General features: G+C 39.4%; 1 protein-coding gene across 3 annotated transcripts in view; it reads left to right on the top strand.

Annotated features, from left to right (window-relative positions):
* The window catches only part of cdh4 (cadherin 4, type 1, R-cadherin (retinal)), a 193,505-nt gene that overhangs the window by 136,715 nt on the left and 41,654 nt on the right, over positions 1-15,136 (top strand). For all 3 annotated transcript variants that reach the window (XM_077603427.1, XM_077603428.1, XM_077603426.1), the window contains 2 exons: positions 1,164-1,390; positions 6,249-6,431. In XM_077603427.1, coding sequence (XP_077459553.1) covers positions 1,164-1,390; positions 6,249-6,431 — 410 coding nt within the window. The remainder of the gene's footprint in view (positions 1-1,163; positions 1,391-6,248; positions 6,432-15,136) is intronic.

The following is a 15,136-nucleotide window of genomic DNA, read 5'->3' as shown; positions in this document are numbered from 1 at the left end:
TTATGCTCACCACACATGTCATTGCCCCATACTTTAAATTATGGAATGATGATGCATTGAGTATTGATTAAATTTGGCACTCGGATGAAACTGACGTGGCTGTCTGATGCTGTCAATTAGTTCTGCGTTCGGGTAGTGTAATGGCATATTCATGTCAGCTGTCACTGAGCATAGCTGCACCGAAGCACTCATCATCACTCATGTGTCTGTGTTTGCAATGTTTATGAAACATTTACTCATGCACTGTATTGACAGAATAAGTAATGATGTAATTAATCAGGGCTGAGATAGTTGAAAACCTTCTTTTTTTATTTTACCAAGACCAACTTCCACTGGAGTGTAAGTTAAATAACATTCATTCATTTTCTGTGCCACTTATCCTCAATTATACAACATTATACATTAAAGTAATGGAAAAATTGGGAACAATCAAATGAGTACCTGACAATGTAACATATTAACCGTTTTGTGGACAACTACAGCCTAAAAAATACTTAGCATAACAAGTGGTTGGCGGTCAGAGGGGAAAAAAAAAGATATATATAAGTCGCACCTGAGTATAAGTCGCAGGGCCAGTGAAAGTCTGAAAGAAAAGTGTGACCTATAGTCGGAAAATACAGTACACAGAAGTTTTGAGGATTCAAATCTCATTATTAAATGAGAACATAATTGTACTATTAATATGACACCTTGGGACTGCCTTGCAAAATCTATGTGAAGTGTAAATCCTCAGAGATTGGTTGGGGGGCATCCCTTGTGCCTCAACAAACATGATACCAATGTGCTTGGCAGCAAAGCTTTAGCTGCATTCACGCCAGTGAGCTTAATATCCATTGGGCCTGCTGTTCATGCCTTCCCCAGAGAAGTTGAGAGAAATTGTGTTTTGACATTGCTATCTGTCTAGTTTGGAAAGAAGAATGATACAAAGGAGAATTAGTCTCCCCTGTGTATCTGGTTCAGAAAAAGATAAGCAGTTCATTTTGCCAGGGATGTCAAAGTGAGGAATCAGAAGTGACAGCAAAAGGGATGAGATATTTCAAGATATGTTTTGATGGGTGCAGGTTAATCTTAAAATGTGTCAAGGATTTGCCAAACCCTCATGAAGTAAATCTCACTTTGATGTTCTCTAATTCTCTAACCTCTTTCTCTCTGTTTCCCTGCAGTCAAGTTTGAAGACTGCCAGCACAGCAGAGAGATGGGCTTTGTTAGCAGCGACCCCAACTTCAGCGTGAGGCCCGACGGGGCCGTGTATGCTGAGCAGGAGTTTGCAAACCTTTCGGAATCCGTCCAGTTCATGGTGACTGCCCGAGAGGTCTTTGAGCCACACATCTGGGAGACTACTGTTAAACTGGCACCGGCAGGACATCCTCACCCTTTACCCCTGACAAAGGTATGATGTACAGTATGTACATCCTTTTACATACTGTCTATACACCATTTGCTGAACTCAGTTTAAAACACAAGTGCATTATCTCACATTGGAAAGGTGGCAGAACGTACCAAAATATGTCAGGCTTCAGTGTTGTTTTTTTCTATTTTGACAGGTGGGAGTTTTACCAATGAATTATTGATAAAGGATGTGAGCTATATCAGGGATGGAGATATATAAGATCTTGAATATGGATGTACATCTAAAAATAGATTGTCTTTACAGCAAACTACTGTAAATTAAACTGGATTGACAAGTTGTTTGTTGGTCCAGTAGTACCGTGTCTCTGCTTTTAGCACGTGTGGAGAATGACAAGCGAATCATCGTTGTATCTGCAGTGTGGTAAACATTGCAAGCATTGTTCTCCCAGGATGAAGATGAAGTATGCCCTCTAACCTCACTTACCGTGACAAGCTTGCGACAAAAACACCAACATTGTGGTGTTTGGGTTCTCCCTTAGAGAGTGGATGAGAAAGTTGGTTTTACAGGAGGGGATTAAGAATAAAGCCACTGCTCTTTCTCAATGAGAGGAGCTAGATGAGGTGGCTTGCCTGGTTCAAATGCTTCAATACTGAGGCGTACTGTCCACATCCCATGGGGAAGGGGACCCCAGAAATTATTCATAACAAAGTAACATTAAGATCACTTCATGAATTAATTTGGGCAAACATTTAGATGGGTTGAATAACAAACTCTAGCTAGGAGTTGATATGTTAGCTTTTACTTGACTGCAAAGATATAGTAAGTACCCTTTGACACTGCGACTCTGCCATTGGCCCGCTGGAAAAAACAATTATCAATGGAGAGTAAAAGCCAAAAGAGAGACCTAAAACAAGGGCACATTACACACTGATGGCTTGCTTACACTTTTTTAATAACAAGATTGCTAGCCTGGAATGACCACACCTGCCAATCTATGGCCATTATGTTCTTTACCTTGTTTCCAATTTGTAGAAACAAACATTTTTGAGAGGGTGCTCAGATCAAACAAAGGCTAACGGATGCCTCATCTAGCTTATTCATTTTATTAGGTGAAGCGAAACATTATCCCAATTACATGCGAGATTTATCTCATCAGAGCTTTGTTGTGTAGCTATCTTGAGAGTGCATTCATTTGCTTTAAATAACTCTTGCTTACCTGTTATATAAAAAGAAAATAGAGCACCGGTAATGTTCATTTTCCAGTGTTCATTTCTACATTTTTGGCCTGTGAGTTTTTTCTACCATGTACATGCACAAATGCTATCACACTCCGCACAGGTGGGGCTCTTATTGAATGCTCTCCAACCCATACTGATTTCATGGCATGGTGGCTCGCTTTCTCCACCAGCTTAGAGCCTATTAGTTATGCACCATCGGATCTGAAATCCACTGGTTCCCAGAACAGGTTTTGGTGCTTATTTGATTTGCATTTTTACCACACTCTGTTCAAGATAGTCTCACCTGTGCAAAGTAGATTACAAATGCTGGCAGGTGGGGAAACATTGGACCCTGTGGTTCAAGGTCACTAAAAGCTAGAATCCGTAGTGCTAAATGAATGCACCTTTGATGTTAATGTCTTAAACTGATGCTTAATAATGGACGCAGACTGCACCAAAGACCTCAGTTGGAATTCTGTGTTTTAAAGTGCAACTACAAATTTAACATTCCTTTTATACTCAATACTTCTCTCATTACGCGCATCTCCTGGGTGACATGTTCTTTGTCAGGACTTGTACTATGATCTTTTATTTTTCCTACATGACAGCAAATAAAAAAATGTCGCTAAGACACGGGAGACAAAAAAAATAAAATTAAACATTTAAAAGTCTTAGATCAAATATTGCACAGTGCAGCAAATGAGCAATGAGCTCATGTGGTATTGTTCTACTTGTTTGTCAGACTGAGAACTTCCAGATGTCAGCTCCACAGCTTGGGGGGCTTCATGCCTGTAGAACATCCCGCACAATGCGCAGCATACCCCGCAGCAGAGAGTTGCCAGCTGGCCCTGCTGCCTCTGGCTTTTTGAAGCCCTTGGTAGAACACGGGCCAAACGATTTGGCTCTATGGCTTGTGTGCACAACCATGCATACGCACCCTTCAATATGTATGCGTAGCAATATGCTCATGCACATGACTGGAGACTCAATAGTAGTTGTCCATTTCTGAAATAACACACAAGCATTTTGACAGAGCAACCACTTGCTTGAATCCATCCCATGGGGCGAATCAGTAGCCTAAAACTTTCCCCAGCTTTCCTACGTAATATTTTTGACTCAGCAATCTCTTAGTTTGGCCTTACTACAGTATTTCTCAAGTAACTTTGCAACCAAGCCAATCAGAAGAAAATACATTGTTGCCAGGCCTTCTGAGCTGTCAGCATTTCCAGGCTGAGTGGCTAAGACAGCAACTAGTCATGCATGGTATGTTTATACTGATAGTAGGATACAAGATGAAAGCCCAACCATAGTATTAGCACAGGAGAATGCTGGAAGGGAGGGAAAAATGACTGGAATTGTACTTGTGCTTGAGTGTTTTAAAGGTCCATATTATTGTCTATAAAGACACGCATTATTATTTCATCATCATCTACCAGAGTAGATATTGTAGTACGTTGGTTGAGCTGAATAAAATCTGAAAAAAAGGATTTACAAGTATATTTTATAGTAATGGATAGATTTCCCACAATGACTTGCATTATAATGACAAATGAACGAATAGACTGTTGAGTATGTTTTTTTATTGTGTGCCTTATCTGTGGGTGAATATAAAACATCGCTTTTGTTTATGAATGTATTTATTTTTTGTTTCTACTGTTTCATCTAATGCTCTGATGAATTATGAATTTGTAACTTCAGTACTTTAATAGAGCAGTATGATACAGTCAGGAAGACAAAAGCCAATAGGTTTCATATACTAACCATGTACTAACCATGTAACCTGCAATACATTAATATTTTAGTCATGGCAGGAAAGCGAGTTAAATTAGCCTAGCTTAGTTATTTCCAATAATAAGGGCAATAAATAGAAATACGATATGTAGACTTGGATTGATTTTGGACACTAAAACTCTCATAAAGATGCCCTAATATGTAGTTATTTTACAGTAACAAGCTAAGGTACATTCTGCCAAGACGACACACTCACAGAAGGGGAATACTAGTGATTCTACTGGCACATAGGTCTCTGCAATTTCATCTTATCAGGGAAACACATCTGGTCCTCTAGCTCCTCGTGCGATGGTCTAAACACACACCCCAATCTCCTCACATTCTGCTTCCGTCCTATCAATTCAATTGCTTGGTTGTCCAGAGAGTTGGCCTACAATGACCCTATGTCCCAATCCTCTGCACTCTAAATGTGTGAGACATTACAGTCAGTTCAACATATTCCCTGTTTGCTCAAGTGGCCAATGTCTTGGGTTTCTCGCGGCTGAAGAATTTGCACATTGGCTGCCTCTGTTTGCAGGATTAATATAAGTAAAATAATGAATTCACAGATGATGTACGTGTAATACTGTGTTGGGTGTGTCCTGTTGGGCTTAGCTGAAGGATTTCTCTTGTGGCGACAACCTTTCTACAAGGTTATGTTTGTGTGCGTGCTTGCTTTTGTGTATTATGAACGACTACAATAGGATTAGGTGGATTACAGCTATATGACCAATCAACAGATGAAAACACAATCTTTTGCTGAAGAGAGCAGTCTGACACTAAGACCATTTTCTTGTTTTAGGGCGTTTCACTTGTCCATAAATGGCCATGTTGGTGGAAGATACTATTTAGACAAGCTGCAGTGTAATTTAGGTGAAGAATTGAATACAATAGAATACCCTGGCTTTTAATATGTTTATCAGTTCATCTCATCTTCTTCCACTTCATCTGAAGTCGGGTCAGGGAGGACCTCTCTTAAATATACCAATTATTCTTCTATAAATAAAATTGAAAAATTATGTGGTAAACATAAAAACAAAATTAGTAATATATGCTTACTTAACAAAATTTGACTAATCGTGCAACATTGTTAAAGTCGCTGGACAGTAAAAGTGAAAATGTCTTTTGTCATCCGCCACAGAAAAGACATTGATCTTAGAAATGTGCCGCAGACGACCTAAACACCATCTAGTCTATCATACCTAAAGTCATTTTTATAAACATTTACACATACATTGACATGCACAAATGTGGGATTTTGCAAGTGTGTTCCTAAATTTATTCATTCAAAAATGAAAAATGTCAGCAAGCAGACCCAGGCTAACCAGTCCATGTCAGGTTGTTTTATTTGTTGTGCGCTTTAGAGATCAATAACTGTATCTCAAAATGAAATGTAATTTAATCAACTGACAACTATTACACAAAGGTTATTGCTTAGTTTTAACCAGGTTTTGAAGGAAAGACTGCACAGCCATTTATCAAAGTACAAGCAATCTTACTGAAAAGATATGTCATTCTTCTATTCCCTTCCTATATTATTCAAGCAGCATTTAATCAATATTCATTTTATCTGATGAAACCTTGACAGTTAAATGTCACAATGTTTACTGGATTTTGCAATGTAATAGAAGACAAAGATGAAAAGTCTTGCAGAAGATTGCAGAAAAACCCTCGCAAAACGCCCTTCATGCAGTTCACCTGTGTTGTCAGCAACTTCATGTAATAGATTACACCATTACTTGAAAATGATATGTGGCTCTCACAAGCATTTTTTTAACTCCCTAGTGTTTTTGCTGTAATTGTTGCCGTGTGAGTGAGCCATTGAAAATCACTTTCAAACTTCCTTTGCAAAATCTAACGCTAAAAGAAGAAAAAATAGCCTAATGAGACATATTTTCTTTTCTCTCCAGGTTGGCATTGACGAAATGCTATCAAGAGCCTTGGATTCCCAATCCAGAGTAATCAAGTTTCCCCGCAAACATCAAAGAAGCTCCTATGGTAACGGGCTGAGGCGACAGAAGAGAGACTGGGTCATACCGCCCATTAACGTACCTGAGAACTCCCGTGGACCCTTTCCTCATATGCTTGTCAGGGTGAGTGTTATTTTAAGATACCAAAAGTTCAAAATCAAAATACAAATAAATTCCAGGATGCAGTTACTTCATTATCACCAGGGACTGACTTAATAATGTTATTTCACAGTATGCCTATTAAGTCCATGTAATGAAAGCACAGCTGGCACAATGAAATCATTGTGCTTATTTTATATTTTTGGCCAGAAAACATATTACAGTATTACCCATTTCATATTGCGAAAAATGAACAGAAGATGTACAAAAAGCAAACCATGGTTTGTCTCAGAGGAATAGATGAATGGTTTTTCCCTCTGCATCTTGAGTCAATGGCGTATTTTTCACATTTCTTTACTTCTCTTATAAAAGAGCTTTCACATTAATTATTTTAGTTATCAAAACGCCCACATTCTCCCTAGTGTAGCAAGCCAAAACTCACTTTCAATTAGTTTTCTCTTCCCGTGGATGTCTGCATTTTTTGCATAAAGTCCCTATTGAAATGAAGTGTTCTTGTGATAACGCAAGAAAATCTTTTCGCATATTTTGACTCACTGATAGTCAAATGTGCAGTTATACTGCTTTGATTCATTTTAAACACGGCAGAGAAGCCAACCACAATTGAACTGCTTCATTGTGTTTGGTAGGAAATAAAGCAGTCTTGCAGTGATCGTCTAAGTTAGAGGTGATTTCCATGGATATTTTGGAGGGACTACATTTTGGCGAACCTGGTTTTGATTGCTGCTTGTTGGTGATAATGTTCCAATAAGAAAAGTTTCAGTGGAAGGCATACAGCTTTTGCTCTAAACTCTCCTTACTGGCCGTCTCTTATCAGTCACCCACACAGACATGCGGCTTTTCTGCTGGCATTTCTAACACAAACACACACGCACGCACACAAATATCCACACAAAGTCCCTTACGCCCATTTGTACAGCGAAGCTTACATTGGCGCATTACAGAAATCGCCTTTCCCAAGTGCGTTGGCATGAGGGCAGCTTTTCCACTAAAGCTCAACAACACTCACTCAGACAAAACACACATAAGATGGAGTACCAGCGAAGGAACCGGAAAGTGCTGCCCTCACAGAGAAATGAGCACTCCTTAACTCCTTTTCTCATCCTGAGCATTAGATGTTGAAGGTGAATTAACCTCCACTGGCTCCCTTTTTGGGTTTCTATTTTTACATGCATGCAGAAACTTGATGAGCAATTGGGCAAAAAGACAGAATTTTATGAGGCGCTCGATAGTGCTGATGGAATGTTGGTGTGTCAATTTCCAGAAAAAGGGGGGCTTTGCTGCAGAGGTTTGGCAGAGTAAATTGAGTTGTGCATCTCATTGTTAGAGATTAACATGAATTCATTTTGTCTTTGATTAAAGCCTATCACCATATTTTTAGACTATCACTTAAATGTTGTTTTTTGGGGTTGGTCAGACTTTCAAGTGTTAATTGCAATTAATTAATTGCTGGTTACTCTTAAGCATGAAAGCGTGGTTATTTCAGCATTGGAGGCATTTTCCCTCATACAGTGGTACCTCGACCTACGATCAGCTCATGGTAGGACATGCTCATGGTACGACGAAAATTTTGAGATGCGACCCGCGATACGATCAAAATTTCGAGATGCGACCAAGCCAGGTGGCCATGACATGAGAGGCTGTTTATCATTGTAGCGCACTGTCTTTTTTTGCTGCATCTCTTTCGTGTATTACAGATATCTACGAGCACTGAACGATTTATTCAGACGAGTTTCGACCAGGAAACGCACAACGCGCATGCGCGGGCAAAAAGAGGGCTTTCTGGGTAATGAAGTATACTCGTGCACAGAACACCCATAGGCAATGGCACCCTTCCTCAGAATAAAACTTCATTACCCACAATCAATACGTGGGTAAGCTCAGCTATTGCATTTCCTGTTATTCCTTCCTTAGCCTGTTAGCTCCCGCGATCGCTCATTCAAGACTACTTCTCGTTGGCAAGTAGTCATGCGTTATCCTATTGTGAGGACATTTGTGTGTATCATTTTCGGAATATTTTGAAGGAAATACAACAGCAAACAGCCCATCGATAGCGAACGTGAGGGTGGAGGCGTGGCAAACCGCTAACCCGGAAAACGAAGGTAAAAAAAGATTAAAACAAAATTAGAATTCAGTTTTGTGGAAAGTTACATTAAACGTATGTTTGAGTGTATCTGTATATATTAATCCAAGTTAATTTAAATTTGTTTGTTCATTTACGAGTGCCGTGGACAAAGTCCCCCCGAGCACCCCCTCCCGCCTCCGTGAATGCCGCTGTCTCTACCCTCCGCGAAATGCATCTAATTTTACTTCTATTAAACACATTTTATTACTATTAAACCACTCGTTATTTATTACTTTGTCAATATATGGCGAATTAGAAGAAATAAAACATTTTTTCCAATCCAATATCCTATTTTTGGTGTTTTTTTCAGAGGGTTGGAACGTATTAATTTGTTTTCAATTCATTACAATGGGAAACATTCGCTCAATTTACGAAAAGCTCGACATACGATCTCAGTCTCGGAACGGATTACGATCGTATGTCGAAGTACCACTGTATAAACAAGCAGAAATGCATTACATATAATGAAATTGTTCCCTATTCCACTCAGCCTGCTATTTTCAAGATGGATATGAAAAGCAGTTTTCCTGATGTGTCAGGTGGGAGGTTATTAGCCGAGAGTACAGTATTTTCGATCAAACCTGTTTTTTTCGACTCCTACAATATCTTTAAAAGCAAAAGCGAGTGCACATAATTGTCCCTGTAATAGACCGTGATGTATCCGGGGTGTAGTGGCTCGCTCATTTCTTTATGTCAGCTGGGGAAGCAAGCTCATTCAATACTGCAGAGGATAATTGGTATGGACGATACATGGTCGGACGGCTAGATATATGATTTTAATGGAGAAAGGCACCATAGGAGAAACATTACACTTTGAACGAATCCCTAATGCTTTATCTCCTACTAACAAATTAAATCACCATGTAAGCTCAATCCTCTGCTCCCTCGGCATATCAACATCCAAAGGAAGAACAAGTGGGCCTTTCATGCTCAAACAATGATATGACTAAGAACACTCTAAATGTGATGATTTTTCTTTCATACATTTGCCGTAATAACAAAACACAATGACAGATATGACGCCTTAAGGTATTAAAGATGACACAGTAGAAAGTATCATTTTAGCTGATGAAATTGAATGGAAGTTTGATCCCATGTAAGTGGACAAGGAACCCAAGCCTTTTATATTTGATGTCAAGTGGTATTCCTTTGGAGACTAAAACTGTCATGCCCAGACCGTTAAGATCCTCTTTCCTATTGTGAGTTTTACCAATTTTTTCCCCATCATTTTTTTGGTAATTCTTGTTTGCAATTCAGCCTGTGTAAATTTCCGGCCAATCATGGTGTTCCCCAGCTTCGCTATGTTGAACTGATGAACCAAAATAGAAGGAAAGTCAATTGATCAAAAGACCCCACTTGCTTTTGACTGGGGTTTGAAGCATTCTATTCTTCTGACTATGCCTCGAAAGATTAAAAAGCACCTTAGAACAATTGCACACACTCAATTGAGGCATTTTAAATAAAGGAAAAGTAATAGAGGGTGGCCCGGTGGTCATGTCCATCTGTGTGGAGTTTGCATGTTCTCCCTGGGCCTGCGTGGGTTTCCTCCGGGTACTCCGGTTTCCACATTCTAAAGACGTGCATGGTAGGCTGATTGGACACTCTAAACTGCCCCTAGGTATGAGTGTGGGCGTGAATGGTTGTTTGTCTCCCTGTACCCTCCGATTGGCTGGCCACCAATTCAGGGTGTTCCCCGCCTCTGGCCCGAAGTCAGCTGGGATAGGCTCCAGCACCCCCCGTGACCCTAGTGAGGATAAAGCGGTACAGAAAATGAGATGAGATGAGAAAAGTGATAGAAGAATGTGATTGTGTCTTTTTCCTTGAGCAGAAGGCTGCACATGACTGTGCCCTCAGGTAGAGTTCAATTGCACAGTAATGATATCCATCAGGAATGACTTTGATCATGCCATCACTTTTGAAGAAAATCACTGAACATTTTCAGCTGAGGAGGAGCACAGCAACTCAGCATGGTGTGTTAACTCATTATTTTGAAGAGCCTATTGGACTCTCAAACAATTTCGCAAGATGAAACCGGGGTGTAAATGGGTCAAAGGCACAATAAATGGTTTCCCGTGTGGTGACATTTAATCAAAAGAAAACAGATGCTCAAACAAAGTTTGAAATATGAATTAGCCTTTAACACTCAAAACGCAAGGCATTTATGCACTGGACAGTTTCAGTATTGACTATTTATTTAAAACAAAAGTGCGGAATAGTAATGTTGTATACACAGCAATTTTACATAGCAATTTCGCCTCAACCATGGTGTGATGTATCATCATTTGACTCTTTTTCAGGGACTGCTCTAAAGCTTCCAAGCTCCTCACTTGTTATTAAAATTAGGGAAGCGTGTTTTGACATTCTTACAGTCATTTGCGTTCCTGATGGCTGAAAAATGTTCAATCTAATTTAATGATAACATCTGTGTTCAAATTTAATTATCTTATTTTACTACACCACACCAAAGATGGCAATTATCAATTGGTCTTCAATATTTTAGTTATATGCTTAAAGAAGGTTGATGATACATAACCCCAAAACTCCTTAAATGACCTTTACTTCAACAATTCTTTTTTATTTTATTTTATATTCACCCATTTGCACTATGCACTTTAGTGTTCTGACTGTGATTTGAGCTCAGAGTTAGTTCTGACTTTCAGTTCAAGATGATAGTTTGTTGACTGCTTTCCTTTCAAGGTAGGAATCAGGACAAGGCCCCATTTCCATTTTCTCAGTTTTTATCCTTCCAGAATCTGTGCCATTCATTCCGGCTCATCTAGACTAACAAGCTTTCCAGGAATAGCTGCTCTGATTCTTCCCTGATTTCTACTTCCCTTATCCATTTCCTTGTAAATGGATTTGATTGATTCACTTGACTAAAATAGGACAAAGAGTGGCACAATTTCTTTCTTAAAGCCATCATTTTGCCTGTAAGTCACGAACGGGTATAAGTTGTGAAAACATACCCTTTGTAAGCTTCTTTTGGTATCATTCACAATATTTCCTTTTAGATAATTAATAAGCGACTGTCCCATTGGAATCAACCCAGCAGTATACGCTGTGTGCTCTTGCAGTCCACACGAAACCTCAGCCTCTCACTAAATAACTGTCAACCACTTTGATCCCACTGGCCGTCAACTCTGTACCACCGAGACTCCCCTCTGGACTCTCATTGGCAGCTCGAGCAACTCCCTCATCTAAACACAGCCTTCCTTTCAAGTAAGGCCTTTAAAAGATTGGTTGGAACGGGTCTGCCTTGGGCATGCCAGAAGTGCTTGCAACTGCCCTCAGGTTGCGGCTGACTGGCCAGGCTTTCAAGGCCCTGTTGCTCCAGCAGGAACACGTCAGTAGATTGAGTTGAAAGATTGCGGGGTGATGGTGGAAATAGGAGCTTGAAGAAGAAGAAGAACGCTCCACAGGACCAGAAAGGCATCCCCTATCTTCCTAAAAGCCCTGTTATTCTTTTATGAAGGCCACCAGGACTTCACATCTTGTCCATGGAAGACCCGTGATCTACAGTACTTTATTTTTTATTGTCTTGTATTCGGAGAAAATTGCAGTCAAACAATTGAAACTGCAACTTTACAGCCTAATTTGTAACTACCATATTCTCGCACATAAGCCATATTTGTCGCTCAAAAATTATTTTCTGAACGGCTTTAACCTCACTAGGGTGGCGGGGGATGCTGGAGCCTATCCCAGCTGACTTCGGGCCAGAGGCGGGGAACACCCTGAGTTGGTGGCCAGCCAATCGCAGGGCACAAGGAGACAAACGACCATTCACAGTCACACTCGTACCTAGGGGCAATTTAAAGTATCCAATCAGCCTACCATGCATGTCTTTGGAATGTTGGAGTAAACCGGAGTACCCGGAGAAAACCCACCTTCTTTATGATATTGACCCAAATGATGTGCAATCCATTAGATGATCCTTTGGATTCATACAGTATCTCAGAAATACCACGTGCGATGATTTTTCTTAATATTTTCCCTTTAAAGTAACACATTTGTACTCCCTATTAAACCAGGAATATGGAGGTGAAAATTGTGAATCAGGGGGCGTCTTATACGTGAGAAATTTTCAAATTCAACGATTTTAAGGCAATTTTAACGGTGCGGCTTATATGCAAGAAAATGCAAGCCTTTGAATCCTCCATTGCCATCCCATTGTACATGGAATGTCTCTGTTGCGCTTTAGAAGAAGGTTAATGGATATACTATTTTCTTCATTCTTCTTCCATGCTGTGATTCCAGGGAATTAATGCCATGATTGTAATGCATAGAGACTGCTGGTACATTTCAACAGGATTCTCTCATCCTGCAGAGCTCCTCTAAATTGCCTGGCTAATGCCATAATTGGGTTTGTTCGTCATTTCTTAACTACCATTAATATTTGTTCTCCCTGTAATTGGTTCTTTTTTTGTAACCAGTCGTACATTTCATTCCATCGTCTGGTTAATGGTCTGAGGTAGGGGCAGTGACGCGCATGTATGAGCACAAGGCCATGCTTGAGAAAGCATCTCATTTATTTTTTAAAGCTACAAAATGTAAAACCTGTGGAACTGTTCTTTCCTCAGGGTAACTCATCAAAAATAAGACAAGGGAGCTGATGAAATAATCATTAATGGTGCATTAAAAGTTGAAAGGTTTAATGTCAAAACTTAAGAGAAACTCAATTATAGAGCACGTTAACCACACAGAAATCTTTTTTTTCCCATCTTTCACTAAAACTATGACAGAATTTTGCAGTTTGACATTTAACTCCAGGGCAATAACAGCTTTTGTAGACGTTCAATATTTCTTTTTGCACAACAAACATGAACTAATTGTTTTGCGAGCCAGAGATTTAAATCAAGCTCATCGGCTTTTTAGAGCTAGTATTGCGGGTCGTCTAGAATTACTCTAACTTTGGGTATTATGATAACTACATTTACACTGAAATTACCAATGCTTTATTTTACTGATAATTACATAGCTTGAACCTTTTTTAGAGGGAAAGTGAATTTTTGGGTGTAATTTAACAAAACATTTTAATGACTAAAAGAATAAGAACAGAAACAAATTAATCATGGCCCACAATAACAGAACAAAACATTGATTGTTAACAGATTGCCTGCCTTGACAACATCCACTTCTTTTAAACTAGAAGTACTGGCTGTGTAAATGCTCACATTTCAGTGCTATTTTTGGAGCTAGAAAAATTAATTCTGACTGGGAGTCAAATGGATTGGATGTTTAGCAGCATCAATGGCAGCAAACGAGTGCTCAATAAAGGCTTGGGATAAGAATGTGATAGAAAGGTAAGAAAGAACAGTACAATGTGGGGATTAATTAAAGTGGCAACTTTTACAGCTAAATCTAATAATGGAGGCCAAAACGTTTCATATCGCTGTGCTGCATGGAGCATTAGTCACTTTCTATTCTCTTCCTGGTCCATAATGCGCTGCTTTTCAAGTATCAGAAAAGGCTGCGCATGTTGGATGTCAACAGATCATTTGAGAGTCATTAAAGCAGGCTCTGCGCAGCGTTTGTCTCACAAACGCCCTTTGTGACTATTTTGAAAGTGATCCGCACCATTCCCCTTCAATAAAATACCTCCCCAGATTGTTTTTGTAGCTCCTGTAATGTATGTGTAGTTGTCATTGCATCGCAAGGAAAATTAAGTCTGAAGGCTATCTCTATTTTGTCAACCGAGCTTTTTATGCCATCAGCTTTACGGTTTTGTCTTATGGAATATTGTTCCGTTTGAGTGGATGGCCTACCAGGCTGGAATGCTTCGTATCAATCGTAAAGAGAGCACATCATTTCACATGAGGGGCAAAGCAGCATGCATCACAGCATTGCAAAACTCAAATTTCAGAGCCATAGCGTTTTGTGTCGCAGTCTCCGTGGTGCTTGTCACGGAATAGGCAGATGTAGCAGCGGGGAGAAATGAGACACTATGTACCAAACTGCCATTTTCCAAGAAAGCTCATATGATTTTCCAATCCACCGAATTCATTAATGGTGGTCATCCTAAGGTTTAGAGCAGTTTCTTTTATGTTCCGAATTCAATTATCGTGGTCTAATATTTTTTTGTCCTTAAAGCTTTAGCAGTGCACTACAGCAAAACCTTTTAAGCACATTCTTTTTATTTCAGATCTTATATTTTTCCACCTGTTGCTTGTGTGACTAATTTCTTTTATAGCTTTCAGATTTATGGGGCAAGAACAGTCTTATAATGAACACAAACATTATTGATGCACACACATGCGTGACACGAAACAGACACACTTTGTCAATGCGCACACAGGTTTTTATTATTATTTATTTCATACAAATAGGAGTTTTCAGCAATTGTGCTCTAGCACCACATATAAAAGGCAATGTTTTCAAATCAAGTTAAAGGCTGGATCTTAAAACATTCACAAGTTTTGTCAAGCATCCAAAAATAACGTGAGTTGTAGAAGCTTTAAACTGATCTCCAATAAAATATAGTACTAGCACTTAATTACGGGAAATAAAAATATAAAAACAGCTAAAGTAAATGCATATTAGCCCCTTGGAGATTTAAATTTGACTGTCTTGCAGGTTTTTCCGAATCAAT

The sequence above is a fragment of the Stigmatopora argus genome, chromosome 6, assembly GCF_051989625.1.
Source record: "Stigmatopora argus isolate UIUO_Sarg chromosome 6, RoL_Sarg_1.0, whole genome shotgun sequence".
NCBI classification, from domain to species: domain Eukaryota; kingdom Metazoa; phylum Chordata; class Actinopteri; order Syngnathiformes; family Syngnathidae; genus Stigmatopora; species Stigmatopora argus.
The sequence above is the reverse complement of the archived record's forward strand: the minus strand, read 5'-3'. Positions and strand labels throughout refer to the sequence as shown.